At 39.9% G+C, this 16,325-nt stretch overlaps 1 protein-coding gene across 1 annotated transcript in view; it reads right to left on the bottom strand.

The window, feature by feature from the left end:
- Nucleotides 1-16,325, bottom strand: part of LOC126298719 (26S proteasome non-ATPase regulatory subunit 5-like) — a 183,038-nt gene that overhangs the window by 11,114 nt on the left and 155,599 nt on the right. The window contains exon 6 of the mRNA XM_049990145.1: nucleotides 9,258-9,367. Coding sequence (XP_049846102.1) covers nucleotides 9,258-9,367 — 110 coding nt within the window. The remainder of the gene's footprint in view (nucleotides 1-9,257; nucleotides 9,368-16,325) is intronic.

Below are 16,325 nucleotides of genomic sequence, written 5' to 3' on the forward strand. Positions count from 1 at the left end.
TCATTTAATGACAAAATAATAATATAATGCGGAGAATAAAAGCAAAGCAGTCTTGGATGTTATAAAAGAGGAAACGGGGAGAAGCAAACAGACACAGAATAACATACTGTTAAGGGAGGGGGATAGGGTAATAAATGATCCACAACACTTAGCAAACTACGTAAATGAGTATTTTTCAAGTATTGCAGAGAAGTTACAGCAAAAATTCCCCAAAACTAATATAACACCTGTAAATAATGTTGCAGTACACCACAGAGAATGAAGTCAATAAAACTGTTCAAAAACTAAAAAATATAAAGTCTGTAGGCTAAGATGAAGTATCAAAGAGCGTATTGAAACAATGCATAGGGATTATATAAGGCCCCTTAACAAATATAATAAATGAATCCTTCACATCAGGGACATTTCCAGAGAAGTTAAAACAGGCAAGAGTTGTACCTTTGCTTAAGAAAGGTAATGCACGAAGACACAGAAAATTACCGGCCCGTTTCCCTGCTGTCAGCATTCTCAAAAATAATATAAGCAATTATAAAAAGACAGATTAATGAATTATCTGAATAAATACAATCTTTCAAGCGAATTACAGTTTGGTTTCCGAAGTGGCAAAAATACAGTGTCAGCCATAGTAGAATTCCCAAAAGTTGTACTTATTGCTCTTGATAAAGATGAATGTGCCACAGGCATATTTTTGGATCTTTCTAAGGCGTTTGATGCAGTTGACCACAAGATTCTACACTCCTGGAAATGGAAAAAAGAACACATTGACACCGGTGTGTCAGACCCATTATACTTGCTCCAGACACTGCGAGAGGGCTGTACAAGCAATGATCACACGCACGGCACAGCGGACACACCAGGAACCGCGGTGTTGGCCGTCGAATGCCGCTAGCTGCGCAGCATTTGTGCACCGCCGCCGTCAGTGTCAGCCAGTTTGCCGTGGCATACGGAGCTCCATCGCAGTCTTTAACACTGGTAGCATGTCGCGACAGCGTGGACGTGAACCGTATGTGCAGTTGACGGACTTTCAGCGAGGGCGTATAGTGGGCATGCGGGAGGCCGGGTGGACGTACCGCCGAATTGCTCAACACGTGGGGCGTGAGGTCTCCACAGTACATCGATGTTGTCGCCAGTGGTCGGCGGAAGGTGCACGTGCCTGTCGACCTGGGACCGGACCGCAGCGACGCACGGATGCACGCCAAGACCGTAGGATCCTATGCAATGCCGTAGGGGACCGCACCGCCAATTCCCAGCAAATTAGGGACACTGTTGCTAGTGGGGTATCGGCGAGGACCATTCGCAACCGTCTCCATGAAGCTGGGCTACGGTCCCGCACACCGTTAGGCCGTCTTCCGCTCACGCCCCAACATCGTGCAGCCCGCCTCCAGTGGTGTTGCGACAGGCGTGAATGGAGGGACAAATGGAGACGTGTCGTCTTCAGCGATGAGAGTCGCTTCTGCCTTGGTGCCAATGATGGTCGTATGCGTGTTTGGCGCCGTTCAGGTGAGCGCCACAATCAGGACTGCATACGACCGAGGCACACAGGGCCAACACCCGGCATCATGGTGTGGGGAGCGATCTCCTACACTGGCCGTACACCTCTGGTGATCGTCGAGGGGACACTGAATAGTGCACGGTACATCCAAACCGTCATCGAACCCATCGTTCTACCATTCCTAGACCGGCAAGGGAACTTGCTGTTCAAACAGGACAATGCACGTCCGCATGTATAGCGTGCCACCCAACATGCTCTAGAAGGTGTAAGTCAACTACCCTGGCCAGCAAGATCTCCGGATCTGTCCCCCATTGAGCATGTTTGGGACTGGATGAAGCGTCGTCTCACGCGGTCTGCACGTCCAGCACGAACGCTGGTCCAACTGAGGCGCCAGGTGTAAATGGCATGGCAAGCCGTTCCACAGGACTACATCCAGCATCTCTACGATCGTCTCCATGGGAGAATAGCAGCCTGCATTGCTGCGAAAGGTGGATACACACTGTACTTGTGCCGACATTGTGCATGCTCTGTTGCCTGTGTCTATGTGCCTGTGGTTCTGTCAGTGTGATCATGTGATGTATCTGACCCCAGGAATGTGTCAATAAAGTTTCCCCTTCCTGGGACAATGAATTGACGGTGTTCTTATTTCAATTTCCAGGAGTGTATTAAATAAATTAGAAGCTAATGGCTGGTTTTGATCATACCTAACAGATAGCGTACGAAGAGATCTAAACATTTAGTAAAACACTTATCAGAATCAAAATACATTAATATAGGGGTTCCACAAGGTGGCATATAAGGACCAATACTGTTCCTGATATACATCAATGACTTTCCGAGTAGTGTTACTCATGGTGAAAAAATTCTCTTCACTGATGACAGCAATATTATAGTCACTGAGAAAACAAGAGAACTACTTGCTGAGAAAGCAAATATAATCCTCAAGGAAGTTTATGATTGGTCAATAAGCAATAAAGAGACATTGAACATAAAGAAAACTAATGCCATGAATTTCAGTTTGAAGAGGAAAAATGACAAAGTTAAATTAAATGTAGATGGCACCTCTATAGACTGTAACAAATGCAAAATTTCTAGAAATGAATATTGATTCTCAGTTGAAGTGGTGTGAACACACAAAGGTACTTGCAAACAGAATGTCATCAGCATGTTATGCCCTTAGACTCCTATCATCAGTGTGTAGCATGCAGTGTCTTTTAGTTACATATTATTCATATTTACACTCAATTCTTAGCTACGGCATTCTTTTTTGAGGAACAAATGCACAAAATATGGACACAATTTTCAAACTCCAGGCAATACCGATAAGAATAATAACCACAAACACTAATTGAGCTCATTCTAAAGATCTGTTCAAAACACTGGGAATTTTAGCTGCTCCATGTGAATACATTAACCGTCAGTTGTACACAACAAAAATAACATTGGTAATTACTGCACAAACAGCTCTGTCCTGACCATGCAACAAGAGAGACACACTCATCTTACATTTACCAAGAAAAAAATAAACATAAAACTCAAAATAACATTTCCTACCAAGGAATAAAACTGTACAATAAATTACCAAAAGAAATTGAAAAAATACACTTATTTAAAAAGGTAGCTAAAAAGTATCTGTTATGCAATACATTTTATACATTGAAGAATTACTTAGATAAAACAGAGTAGGGGTTAGATAAAAAATGTTATACAAATAATAATAATAATAATAATAATAATAATAATGATTATAAAACATCCAACATTCCACATAACACCTTCACTTTATGTTCCCCCCCCCCCCCCCCCCCCTTCTTATTTCCCTTTCTAGAAATACTTACCTCCCAAGCTATGTATAACACAATACTAACACCTCTTCCTCTGTCTGAGCTCAACATCTCACTCATTATGGAGGGATGCTGACTCAGTTTCTCAGGATAGCAAATGGGAAGTTGCAGTACACAAAATGACCCAGAGATCACCAGTGTGTGTGTGTGTGTGTGTGTGTGTGTGTGTGTGTGTGTGTGTGTGTGTGTGTGTAAACAATGTGTGAATAGTGTTTGCAGTGACTGATAGTGGGAAATGAGTGAACAGTGTGGCATTACATTATTTAAAAAGTTATTTGTAAAAAAAAAAACTATTTTATACCAGGAGTAAATCTAATGATTGTCTCTAACTAGAAGTCTGTAAATATATGTGTATATGAATTAGCTTATTTTAAATTGATCTAAACTTATAAATACTTTGACATGTTCTATATCCTTGTAAAAAGAGATCTATGGATGAATAAAGCTGCTGCTGCTGCTGCTGCTAGTCATTGCACTGGTACTCTATCAACAGAGCCAACAAAGCACTTTGATGTTTTTCTGCTTCACAGTGCTCTAGATACAAGTTAGTCTGAGTATTAGGTTGTCAGCAGTCAGTTGTGGGGTTTGAGTTGTGCTGTAGTAAACTCAGGTACGTACTGTGGTGCCTTACCTACTTGCACAAATGACTTCACTTTTTTGTTTACTGTAATTGTCCTGTTTGTATGTATAAATGTTCAATACATCTTATTTTATTTTTTCTGTAACTTGTTCTTAATGGAAAGCTACACCTTCACAAATGATATTGAGGATATGATTTTGTTTTATGAATTAGGATACAGAATTAGTCTGCAAGTCCATACCCTCAACACTGAGAAATATATCCTCATCACAGAGTACCATCTGGTAAGTGTCTTAGAAAACAGATTCTCTAGCACCATGAAAGGTAAACATTTGAAGATTTAACTCAGTCCATGCACCTGAGTTGGAGGAGCATGTGCTACATGTGGTAAACAAAAGTCCTGAAACCACTGTAAAACAATTAGCAGCAGTGAAGAGTGTGCATGCGCAGCACTTCACGAACAATTACTATATCCATACTGTGTTCAGTGAATCCAGGCTATACAATAACAAGGCTGCAGTGGCTAATTGCAGTTATTTCAACACCTCTTGCAAAAATGTGGTGCACATCCAATGCTTAAATCTAAGATTTTATTTAGTAATGAGGCGAGGTTTGTAAAAAGAGGATGTTATGGATCTTCATAATCAGCATATGTGGTTTGATTTAAAACCCAATGCAATTGCATAATGAATGAGCACGTATTCTTGGCAACAGATTAATAGAACTGTATATGCTACTAAGGAAATCAAAATAATGTGAAATCACATCCTCATTAACACGTTGTCTACCTTGCTGGCAGATATGCCATGGCAATAAAAACTAGAGATGTGGCTCATGCACAGTGCCATACCAACAGATTTTTCCAGCAGTGGGCACATCTGACACTGAAATCTCAGGACCACATTGCTGATTATACCTCAATACCCAAGTATTCTGGTTATGTAAACACTTGAAGGAAACAGTCTGTGTTGCTCCAATCAATATGTAAATAACTGACATAATTGCCTTGTTTGAAGTCTTCTCTGCCATTTGACTCGTGATAAAATTGATGCTGGCGCAAAATTTCTATAAATAAGGCAGCAGTTTAGATATTTAAAGCACATTCATTATGCATTTAGTTTCACAGCCACATAAATGCATATCAGCTATCAGTTCACATTGTTCATTACTTTTCACAAAGTTATGTCAGAACATACACAGTCAGAGAAGGGGGAGAGAAAAGTCGCAATACCAAGAAGAGTTGTGTGACACAAACAGTAGTTGGCAGGCATGATTCTACATTTGAAAGACAATATCTATTCAAATTTTGCACCAGTTACATAAGAGTTGTGCTAGCAGTGCAACTATAATGATGCAAATCAGGTTTCCTTTAACACATGCTGTAAAAGTCATGAACGTTTGTTGGTTACCTTTGAGATTGGATGTGGTGAGTTGGTGTTAGTCAAGAATGCCTTTAAGGTGACAAAGATGCCATTAACATCTCACTGAATTTGAATGAGATCGTGTAATAGGGCTGTGAGAAGCTGGATGTTCCTTCTGCAATACTGCAGAAAGATTTGGCAGGAATGTAGCCACTGTACATGATTGCTAGCAGCAGTGGTCATGAGAATTTATGGCCGCAACAAGACCAGGCCTCTGGATGGACACTTGGCACTATGGGGAGGGAAGATCATTGTGTTCGGCGTAAGGTTCTGGCATGTCGTACTGTATCTGCAACAGCAAAATGATCAGCAGTTGGCACCACAGTAACAAAAACTCTTACAAACTGGTTACTTCAAGGACAGCTCCGAGACAGGCGACCTGTAGCTTGCATTCTCCTGGTCCCAAACCACTGCTGTTTGCAATTTCAGTGGTGGCAGGTGAGAGCTCATTGGAGGGCTGAGCAGATGTCTCTTGTTTACTGATGAAAGCTGGTTGTGCCTAGGTGCCAATGACGGCCGTGCTTTGATTATAAGGAGGCCATATGTCTGCGTGCTAGACACACTGGAACTAAACTTTGAGTTATTGTCTGGGGTGCAATTTTGTATGACAGTGGGAGCGCTCTCATGGTTATCCCACACACCCTGACAGCAAATTTGTACACCAATCTGATGATTTCACCTGTTGTGCTGCCATTCATGAATAGCATTCCAGGGGGTCTTTTCCAGCAGGACAATGCTTGCCCACATACCTCTGTTGTAACCCAGTGTGCTTTACAGATAGATCTTGAGATCTGTCTCAAATCAAGCACATATGGGACATCAGATGACAACTCCAGTCATCCATAAACAGCATCAAAAATCAACCAAGTGCAACAGACATGGAACTCCATCCCACAAACTGACACCCAGCACCTGTACAACACAATGCATGCACATCTGCATGATTGCAATCAACATTCCGCTAATTACACAGGTTATTTATGTGCCAGCATTTCACATTTGCAATAGTTTATGTCATGCTTACATTAACATGTGATCATGCAATGTTAATCACTTAAATATGTTACCCAGACAAATGTATTCCTGAAATTTCTTTACACTACATTGATTAATTTTTGGTGTCATGATTTCCCCCCCCCCCCCCCCCCCCCCCCAGCGTATTTGGTGCCTCTCCTGCTCCCAGTTGGCTGGTTTGACATTCTGCACCTCTTAAAAAAGCTCGCAATTAATACTCGACAGGATTATTTCTAGTCAGGAGAATAAGAGCTCAAAAAAATTGTGTTCTTTATTGACTATTAGGCAATACCTTTCTCTTTTCCTTGACATAAAACTAAATATAGGATAGATAAAACCAGAAAGATAAAAGACAAGCAAGACAGTACACCTTTCTTCAATCCTTAGCTCCTAGAATTTTTTCTCTCTAATCTTGCTACAGCTTTACATGGCATGCTTTCCTTTCTGCAAAAGAATGTATTACCTCCACAAAGTTTGCCAAATGTTTTGCTACATGAAAAATCGAAAAGTTGTTGTCAAATACTGCAAAAGCTGTTAATACAAATAGTGTCCAAGAGTGGTGTTGTTTCTCGATCTGATTATGTCTATTTTGTCACTGTATGCTATATAAAACAAAACAGGCCTTTCTAATATTGCAGCAGTTATAACATATATAAAATAAACCAGGCTGTTCTGGCACAAATGGTCATTTTTATAACATGACAGAATATATATAATTCATGAAGTACCAATATCAAATGCCTAGTAGGCCTACTACAAGCAAAAACCTTGTTAGTGTCACATTTCATTCATACACTCCAGTTTCTCAAGCATGAGATCAAAACATAGTAGAATGAAATTTTTATATAAATTTGGAATTGTCAAATTCTTCCATAATTTGTGCAATGTCCCTGCTTCTTCTCCTTCCTAATTCTAACAAAATCTTGTCATCACTAATACTGGAACTATTCCTGCCATTGTCAAAACTTATTTGCAGGGTAACTGCACTAACCCTGCCAGAATCACCGGTTTAGTTATCGCGCGATTGTTCTACAGTTAGGAGTTTTTACATGTTTGTACAACGCGTCTTCCATGCTAATTCCAGAACAGAACCTAAGCGACTGCTAACTGGAGGCTGTGCAACTGGCCCTTACTAGTGTAACGATCTGACCAAAAATTTTCTGTCAACATTTCATTTTCTTGGATACACTGAGGAGCTGTTATTCCTGTTAGTCGTTTATTTTCACTTTGTTAGTCTGAATCTATGGATTTCACTAGTAATTATAACAATGCTGGTCATTCACAAACCCAATCAACCACATAACCAGACAGTGATCAGCATTTACCCGTATGGCTTTACTCCGCTCAGCTCGTATAGCCCCATCTCTTTTTGCCTGCAGGGAAGTTTATTTCTAGATATGACAAGGATTCCCCTGACATAGACATCACATACACTATGCACACATTCAAAAATCAACTTACGATTCATTCAGAAGTCAGCTTAGCCTGTGTTCAAAAACCAACAGGGATGTGTTTCAAAATAATCTGAGTAATCGATAGTGCACATTACGCTGGATGTTAGACACTTTGTGACACAAGGTTTTTTTTCCCTCAAGAATATGAATTGCCCCCATAGATACAGGTCTGACGCGCATGCGTGAATCTGGCAGGTTGGGGGCGAGAGTAAAAGTTTGCCTGGTTTCATCTCGCTGCTTGCTCTGACTGCTTACACACCCAACAACCACATTTCTGTATCCAGAAGCGGGAGAAGGCACCACTCATCTGCGACTCAACTGCGCACGTGCATTGCTCGTACCTACTAAAAATGTAAACAGTTGTGACGTCAAGCGCACTGGAAGCAATTTGTTGTTATGAAGCACTGCAAAGTCTCCCTAAAGCCCTTCACACATTTTGCTGTTGGCAGACGCTTGTATCAGCACTGTGTTCTGTTGTTGTACAAGGTGCGTTTTCTTTGCAATTTAAGTTTTATGTTATTTTTTTCTCTAGTTCATGTTTTATTGCTGCAGTATTATTCTGTAAGAGCAGGATACAGTAATATCCTTTGTTAGAGTATTGGTTCTTACCAGTCAAAATTACAAAAAATTAACTGAAAACTAAAACAATGAAAAATTCAAACCCAGATTTCCCTCTTGTTGCAAGTGGACGTCTCAACTACTTTGGCTATCTGAGCACACCCCCAGGACCAACCCAAACTGCCAAATGTCCTATAGCCTACGCCACTTACTGCTCATACACCATTCGTGTGATTCCTGCATAGGGACAGACATTCTTTTTCTTTTCAGATTGCTTTGTTTTGGCATAAAATACATTAGTGCAGTGTCTGTTTGCAAATACATTTCCTAATTTAATACTGCTGTAATTGTCAGCAGTGTGTGTTCCTTCTGACATGTATACATATGTGAAGGAACATTGCGTTCAAACTAAACACATTCTGTAAATATATACATTGCACTACTGGGTGGTCCATTCTATTTCATAATTAAAAACCTGTAATTCATGCATATTTTAGGGAGTCATGAATTGTACTGTTCTAGCCCATGCCCATGCCCAAATAAGTGCAATTTCAGAAGGCATGACAACCAGCCAGAGATTAGGGATTATATCAAGAGCTGATCACCTCAGTTTGTCAGTGTTTTAGGACTGGACATCAGTGTTTTAGGACTGGACATTCACGGAATAATGGAACTTGCATCATACAATATCAGAAGTCTACAAGTTCCATGACAAGCCCATTCTCGTATAAGGTAATACAGTCAATTGGCTGAATTTGTGCAAATAATGCATTGGTAATATTTAATAGCTATATAGTAAGCTGAAGATAATATTCCCCACTCCCCCTTCCATAAAAAGGGCACTGTTCTCACTATACAGTCTCAACAATAACTTTACAAAGCACTTAAAGTTACCTGCAGTCTTAAGATGCCTCCAAATGCACTCATAGCTCTCTCTTTCAACTCTGATGGAAGGTATCTCATATACTCTTCAAAATTTGCCATCAATCTGGGTATTGCATCACCTAGCAAACATACAAAAATTTAGCATTATTATATCAACAGATACATTTGGAAAGTGTACATAATTCAGGAGAAGGGGTGTGTGGAGTGGGAGTGAGTGTTATGGATGAACATCTCCTACAGGTCTCAGAAAACATTGGAAAAAATTATAGTTAATCACTTTCTGCAATGGAGGTGGGATTAGTGATTGTTGGTGATGGTACAAAAATATTTACGCACAATGACAAACTGAACAACTAAGAGTACATTTATTTTTAAGCTGTATACTGTTTCCTGTTAATAAAACAGGATTCAGTTATTTGCTTTCTGAATTAACTTTTTTCATATTCAAAACAGAAGATGGAGAGAGTATGTAATGGTAAAAAACTGAGCAGCTAACCTGATATTAAAATTGTTGACCACTTTCAAATTGCAAGTACTCAAACACTAGTAAGATGCAAAGTAAAAATACGTACAAAGCTACAAAAAGAATTATGTCATAAAATCAGAAATGTAAATTATAAGAATTTATCTAACAAGGGGAGGCCACAACATTGGGATCATGGATTTACTTCACACTTTGTACACCTTTAGTAGGCCATTCAAACAACATAATGTGTAAGTAGTAAGGTGTACTACTCTGGCAGTTCCAAGAAAATGGCAAGAGAAAGTTTCCACATCTATTATGTAACTGATGTATCCGTGCGAAGATGCCTGTTGTAAGAAGTCGTTGTGGTCATGTGGTTAGCATTAGCGTTTAGTAAATGGGTTGTTGACAAGGAAACAGTTCAAATCCTGCTACCACATACTTTTCAGCTTATATTTTTTTCATCACTGGTCACATTATTTAAATCACGCAACATCTGAGAGGTAATATAATGAAAAAACAAAAAGACCACATGCATTTTCATGAAGTTGTTGTGAATTTCAAATGTTATTTGACTATTTACTATTTGTGATTAAATTTTCAAGGATGAGTAAGCCCAAGTCAAACCTCAATAAATAACGATATGAATGACATTATTCACAATCATTAATATAGAAAGTCACAATGTGCCAAACCACAAGAGTAATGTACAGATGTGCTCTCAACATCACACATTGCAGGATGATATTTGTCACGCAGAAATGGAAAACATAAACTGTAACTTCATGCATATACTTAATGCAAAATACACATGGTTTTTTTCATTATATTATCTTTCATGTTCCATATAAATTAAATAATATGATCAGTGACAAAAATAGATTAATAATTATATATGAGCAGAAGTCGAACCGTTGCCTCATACATTTTTGTCTTATGAAGCTGGAATGTTTATCACTTGACCACCATGAACTCTAACTGCCGGCACATACTAACACGTACATACGCCTCATAACAGACGCATAAAACTTCTCTTGCGATTTTCTTGGAATTGCCGGAGTAGTGCATCTTACTACTTGCACATTATGTAGTATTAATAGCCTACTAAAGGTGTACAAGTTTGAAGTAAATATGTGATCCCAACATTGTGGCCTCCCCTCGTAAGAACAAGGACGTATACCGCATTAAATTAAATTAAGAAATGAGTCCAGCATTTTAGAAAATGAAGGGCATAAAGACGTACAAAAAAAGAGAGATTATGTAAAAAGGGAACTTTTGGAAACAGCAAATGATATTGCATGTACAATGCATGTACAAAGAAACCACAAGAAAAGAAAATCTCAAATGGAATGCTGGAGCTATTACAGAGGAGGCAACAGTTTCAAGCGCACAATAATGACACAACAGAATATGCTGAATTACACAAAACTATACACAAATGTCTTTGAGAGAATGAGAAATGTTACAATAAAAGTTTGGTATGACAAACAATTAAAAACAGTGCTAGTACAATGTAGTCAGCTGAAACAATATAGTTGTAGAGGTGTATCTGTGCTTTAATATCTCAGGAACAATTTGTCTGATAGCTAACAACACTCTTAGTCTTGTTTAGACTTGTTACATTTACTGCTTAAATTATTGACATTCCACCAAGGACCTTCCTTTACAGTTTTTGAAAACAACCTAAGTATGAAGAACATGAATAAAAAAAAGCTTGTGTTGGTGAGGGCAACACATTTTAGCAGTTACAAAGACAGATGGCACAGCAAGTAACAACATGAGAGAAAAATGTACAAGCATTACAAGGATCCTTTTACTATTTGTATTGTTAAAGGGAGCAATAAAAAAATATAGACAATTAATCATGAAAGTAGTGAAATTTCTCATGTAATGCTAGAAGAGAGGTATAAACCCATTCGTGGTATGAAGAAAGGAAAGGCATCAAGATATGAGAGAGTTTCAGTAGAAACTGTTAATACTCTGGAGATGAGCAACACTCCTATGTCACACAGATTATATTCCAAAAATACAAGTGACATAGGCCCTTCATTAGCCATTTCTCAGCGTATTCCAACTTCTGTCTTACTTCTGTTATCTGCATAAAGGTCCTCTATGATACTTGTTGTACCATGAAAAAACACAGATTGCAGCACTTACCACTCATTGGTGGGAAAGTAGTACAGATAATAATGTGTGTTACTTGCTTTTCAGCATTTACATTTCTCACGTTGCCATGCTCCGCGCCTCACAATGTCACACACAGTGCAAAGGGCATCAGTTGCTGTCTGCAATATGCTTTGTATTTATTTTCAAGATAGTCTTATAAGTGCAGTAGTGATAAATGGAAAAAGGCTAGCTTAAGACCTAATTGCCCAGAAATTGGAGAAGTAATGAACTTTCATTTCACAGGTGAGGCCATTTTGTTTCTGTGTAATAGGAAGACATTAAGAATGCATTTCTTTTAATGACAAACACAAAATAACTGTAGCCAATGTTGATGTCAGAACAAAATTAGGAACGATGGAGAAGAAACTTGCCTGTATTTTGGACTATAATAAAAAAAAAAGGCTGGAGTGGTTCAGAGCAACCATCTAATGGGCTACTGCCCTTTTGAGAGGAAGAAAATAAAGTGGTGGAAGAAAGCTTTTTTCACATTTTAACAATATCATGAAAAGGATAAATTACTACTCACCATAAAGATGACACACTAAGTTGCACACAGGAATAACGAAAAGACTGATAAACATGAGCTTTCGGCCAAAGCCTTCTTTCAGTAAAGAAAACACATACACATTTTGCATCTACATCTATACAGATACTCTGCAACCCACCATATGGTGCATGGCTGAGGGTACCATGTACCACTACAACTAGTCATTCTGCCCCTGTGACACTCTCGCAAAAAAAGCGAAGGAAAAATGACTGTCTATATGCTACTGTATGAGCCATAATTTCTTGCCTCATATCTTCTCAATCCTTATGCACAATGTATGTTGGCACCAGTAGAATTGTTCAGCAGTCAGCTTCAAATCCCGGTTTTCTAAATAGTGTTCGTTGAAAAGAATGTCACCTTCCCTCCAGGGGTTCTCACTTGAGATCCCGAAGTATCTTCGTAAAACTTACGTGTTGTTCGAGCCCACTGGTAACAGATATAGCAACCTACCTCTGAATTTCTTTGATGTGTTCCTTCAATCTGATCTGATACGGACACTGAACACACTAGCAGTACTCAGGAATAGGTCATACCAGCGTCCTATACATAGTCTTCTTTACATATGAACCACACTTTCCAAAAATTCTCCCAATAAACCAAGAACAACCATTCCCCTTCCCTACTACAGTTCTCATATGCTCGTTCTATTTCGTATCACTTTGCAACATTATGCCCCGATATTTAAATGACTTGACTGTGTCAAGTAGGAGACTACCAATACTGCACCCAAACATTACAGGTTTGTTCTTCCAACCCATCTACATTAACATACATTTTTCCATATTTAGAGCTAGCTGCCATTCATTACACCAATTAGAAATTTTGTCTAAGTCATCCTGTATCTTCCTACAGTCACTCAACTTCGACACTTTACCATATACCATAGCACCAGCAGCAAACAACAGGAGATTGCTGCCCACCCTGTCCACCAAATCCTTTAACCTCACCTCTGATGAACATATGTCGTCGAGAACAACATACTGGGTTCTATTACTTAGAAGCATTCCATTACCTAGAAGCAGTCCAAGCATTCACTGTGGGACACACAGATATTTAGCATCTTTGGTTGTAATTTAAAGGTATTGACCACCAAGTGCTAGAGAAATATGTGCTTAGCGAAAATATAGGAGAGGGAAAGGATCCACCTTGGTTCAACAAACATATTACGAAGCTACTGAGAAAGCATGGAATTTTGCGCAGTCGTTTTAAAAATAGTCAGTGCCTTGCTGACAAACAGAAATTATATGAAATCAAAGCAGCAGCCAAAAGGTCAACGAGAGATTCTTTTAATGAATTTGAAAGCAATATTTTATCTGCAGATTCTAAAAATAACCCGAAATCATTTTGGTCATATGTAAAATCTATGAACACTACAAATAAGTCAATACCTTCTCTTGCTGACAGTACGGGTAATGTAACGGTTGATGATAAACAGAAGGCAAAAATTCTAAACCTGGCTTTCAAAAACTCGTTTACAGTAGAGGACTGCAGCACCATTCCTCATTTCAATTATTGAACAAACACAAGGATGGCTGACATAGTGTTTAGTGTATCTGGGATTGTAAAACAGTTAAGATCCTTAGATGCCAGGAAGTCATTTGGCTCAGACGGTATCCCTGTAAGATTTTATGTTGACTATGCTACAGATATAGCACCGTTCTTATACATCATCTATCAGAGATCATTGGAACAGTGTAAAGTTCCACAGGACTGGAAGAAGGTCCAGATCATAGCAATCGATAAAAAGTGTAGAAAATCCGATGCACATAATTACTGGCCAATTTCACTGACATCGATTTGCTGCAGAATCATGGAACATATTTTGTGTTGAAACATAATGACCTCTCTAGACTCTGAGAAGCTCATCTGCAGAAACCAGCACAGTTTTAGGAAACAGAGGTCATGCAAGACACAGCTGGCCCTCTTTGTGCATGATACACAACAGGCTCTAGATACCGGCTCCCAGGTTAATGCCATATTCCTCGACTTTCGAAAGGCATTCGACTCAGTTTCGCACTGTCGCTTGCTTCAAAAATTGCGTGCTTATGGTCTATCTCGTGACATATGTGGTTGTATAAAAAGTTTCCTAACAGATAGAAATCAGTATCTCGTCCTGAATGGGGAGACTTCAACAGAAACAACCGTATCATAATGTGTGCCCCAGCACAGCATAATAGGTCCGCTGCTTTTTATGATTTACATAAACGATCTGGTCGATGGTATTGACATTCACATTAGACTGTTTGCCAATGATGCTGTAGTGTACAGGAAAGTAGTATCACACAAAAGTTATGAACAAATCAATGAGGATTTGCAGAAAATAAATGCATGGTGTAATGACTGGCAGTTATCTCTCAATATTAGTAAGTGTAACCTACTGCGTATAACAAAGTGAAAATCCACATTAATGTATGAGTACAAAATAAGTACCGTGTCTTTGGAAGCGGTAACGTCCATCAAGTATCTGGGTGTGACTATTCGAAAAGATGTCATATGGAATGGTCAGATTACACAAGTAATGGGTAAGGCGAACTCTAGATTGTGATTTATTGGTAGAATCCTGAAGCAATGCAGTCCTTCAACAAAGGAAATTGCTTACAATACGTAAGTTCATCCAATCTTAGAATACTGTTCATCTGTATGGGACCCTTACCAGTTGGATCTGATTCAAGAGACTGAGAAGGTCCAAAGAAGAGCGGCAAGATTTGCATCTGGTACATTTGGCCATCGCAAGAGCGTTACAAATTTCATAGAAAGCCTGAAGTGGGACACACTTGCAGATAGATGACGCACTAAACGGAAGGGGCTGCTCACTAAACTCCATAAACTGATCTTTGCTGAGGATGTAGAGCATATATTTTTACCACAAACTTTCAAATCGCGCAATGATCACCATTCAAAGATTGGGGAAATTAGAGCTCGTACTGAGGCATTCAGACAGTCGTTTTTCCCTCGCGTGAGCCGAAAGTGGACCAGAGAGAGAGAGAGAGAGAGAGAGAGAGAGAGAGAGAGAGAGAGAGAGAGAGAGAGAGAGAGAGAGAGAGAGAGAGAGAGGGGGGGGGGGGAGGGGAATATGACCTCAGCGAGAATAGTGCCCTCTACCACGCACCGCTTGGTGGCTAGCGGAGTATATATGTAGATGTAGAAGTCTTCGAGCCACTCACATAACTTACACGAGCAACCACACCTCATGCACACATGACTGCTATCTCCGGCCACTCTTGCCAGAACGCAACTCACGTCAAAACTAACCAGCAATCCGGAGTGGGACAGGGAAAAGGGAAGGGGAAGGATAGCAGGGTACAAGTGGGCAGAGAGAAGTCCATGCTGCCTGTCGGAGTGTGCTGAGACTAGGTGGCAGCAGGACACAGTTGGGGCGAGGGTTAATGGTGGAGAGTGGAGGGGGGAGATGGAAAGAGAAGAGCAGAGAATGGGAAAGAGCAGTGGGTGCATTGGCAGAGAGTGGTACACAATGAGGGTAAGGGGAGGAGAATTGAGAGGATGTGATAGGACAAGGGGGGGGGGGGGGGCAGAAACCACTGTGTGGAGAGTGTGGGGACAGTCGGTTACCGTAGGTTGAGGCCACAATGGTTTCGGGTGCAGGGAATGTGTTGTAAGGACAACTCCCAACTGCACAGTTCAGAAATGGTGGAGCAGAGGATCCAGATGCTCCAGGATGTGAAGCAGTCATTGAAATCAAATGTGTTATGTTCATCTGCATGTTGTGCCACAGAGTGGTCCACTTTGCTCATGGTCGCAATTTGATGGTGGCCAGTCATTCTGATGGATAGCTGGTTGGCAATCGTACCAACATAAAAAAAATTGTGCAATGATTGCAGCACAGTTGATATATAACATGACTGCTGTCACAAGTGGCCCAGTCTCTGATTGGATTGAGCAG

The sequence above is a fragment of the Schistocerca gregaria genome, chromosome X (genome assembly GCF_023897955.1).
Source record: "Schistocerca gregaria isolate iqSchGreg1 chromosome X, iqSchGreg1.2, whole genome shotgun sequence".
NCBI lineage: Eukaryota > Metazoa > Arthropoda > Insecta > Orthoptera > Acrididae > Schistocerca > Schistocerca gregaria.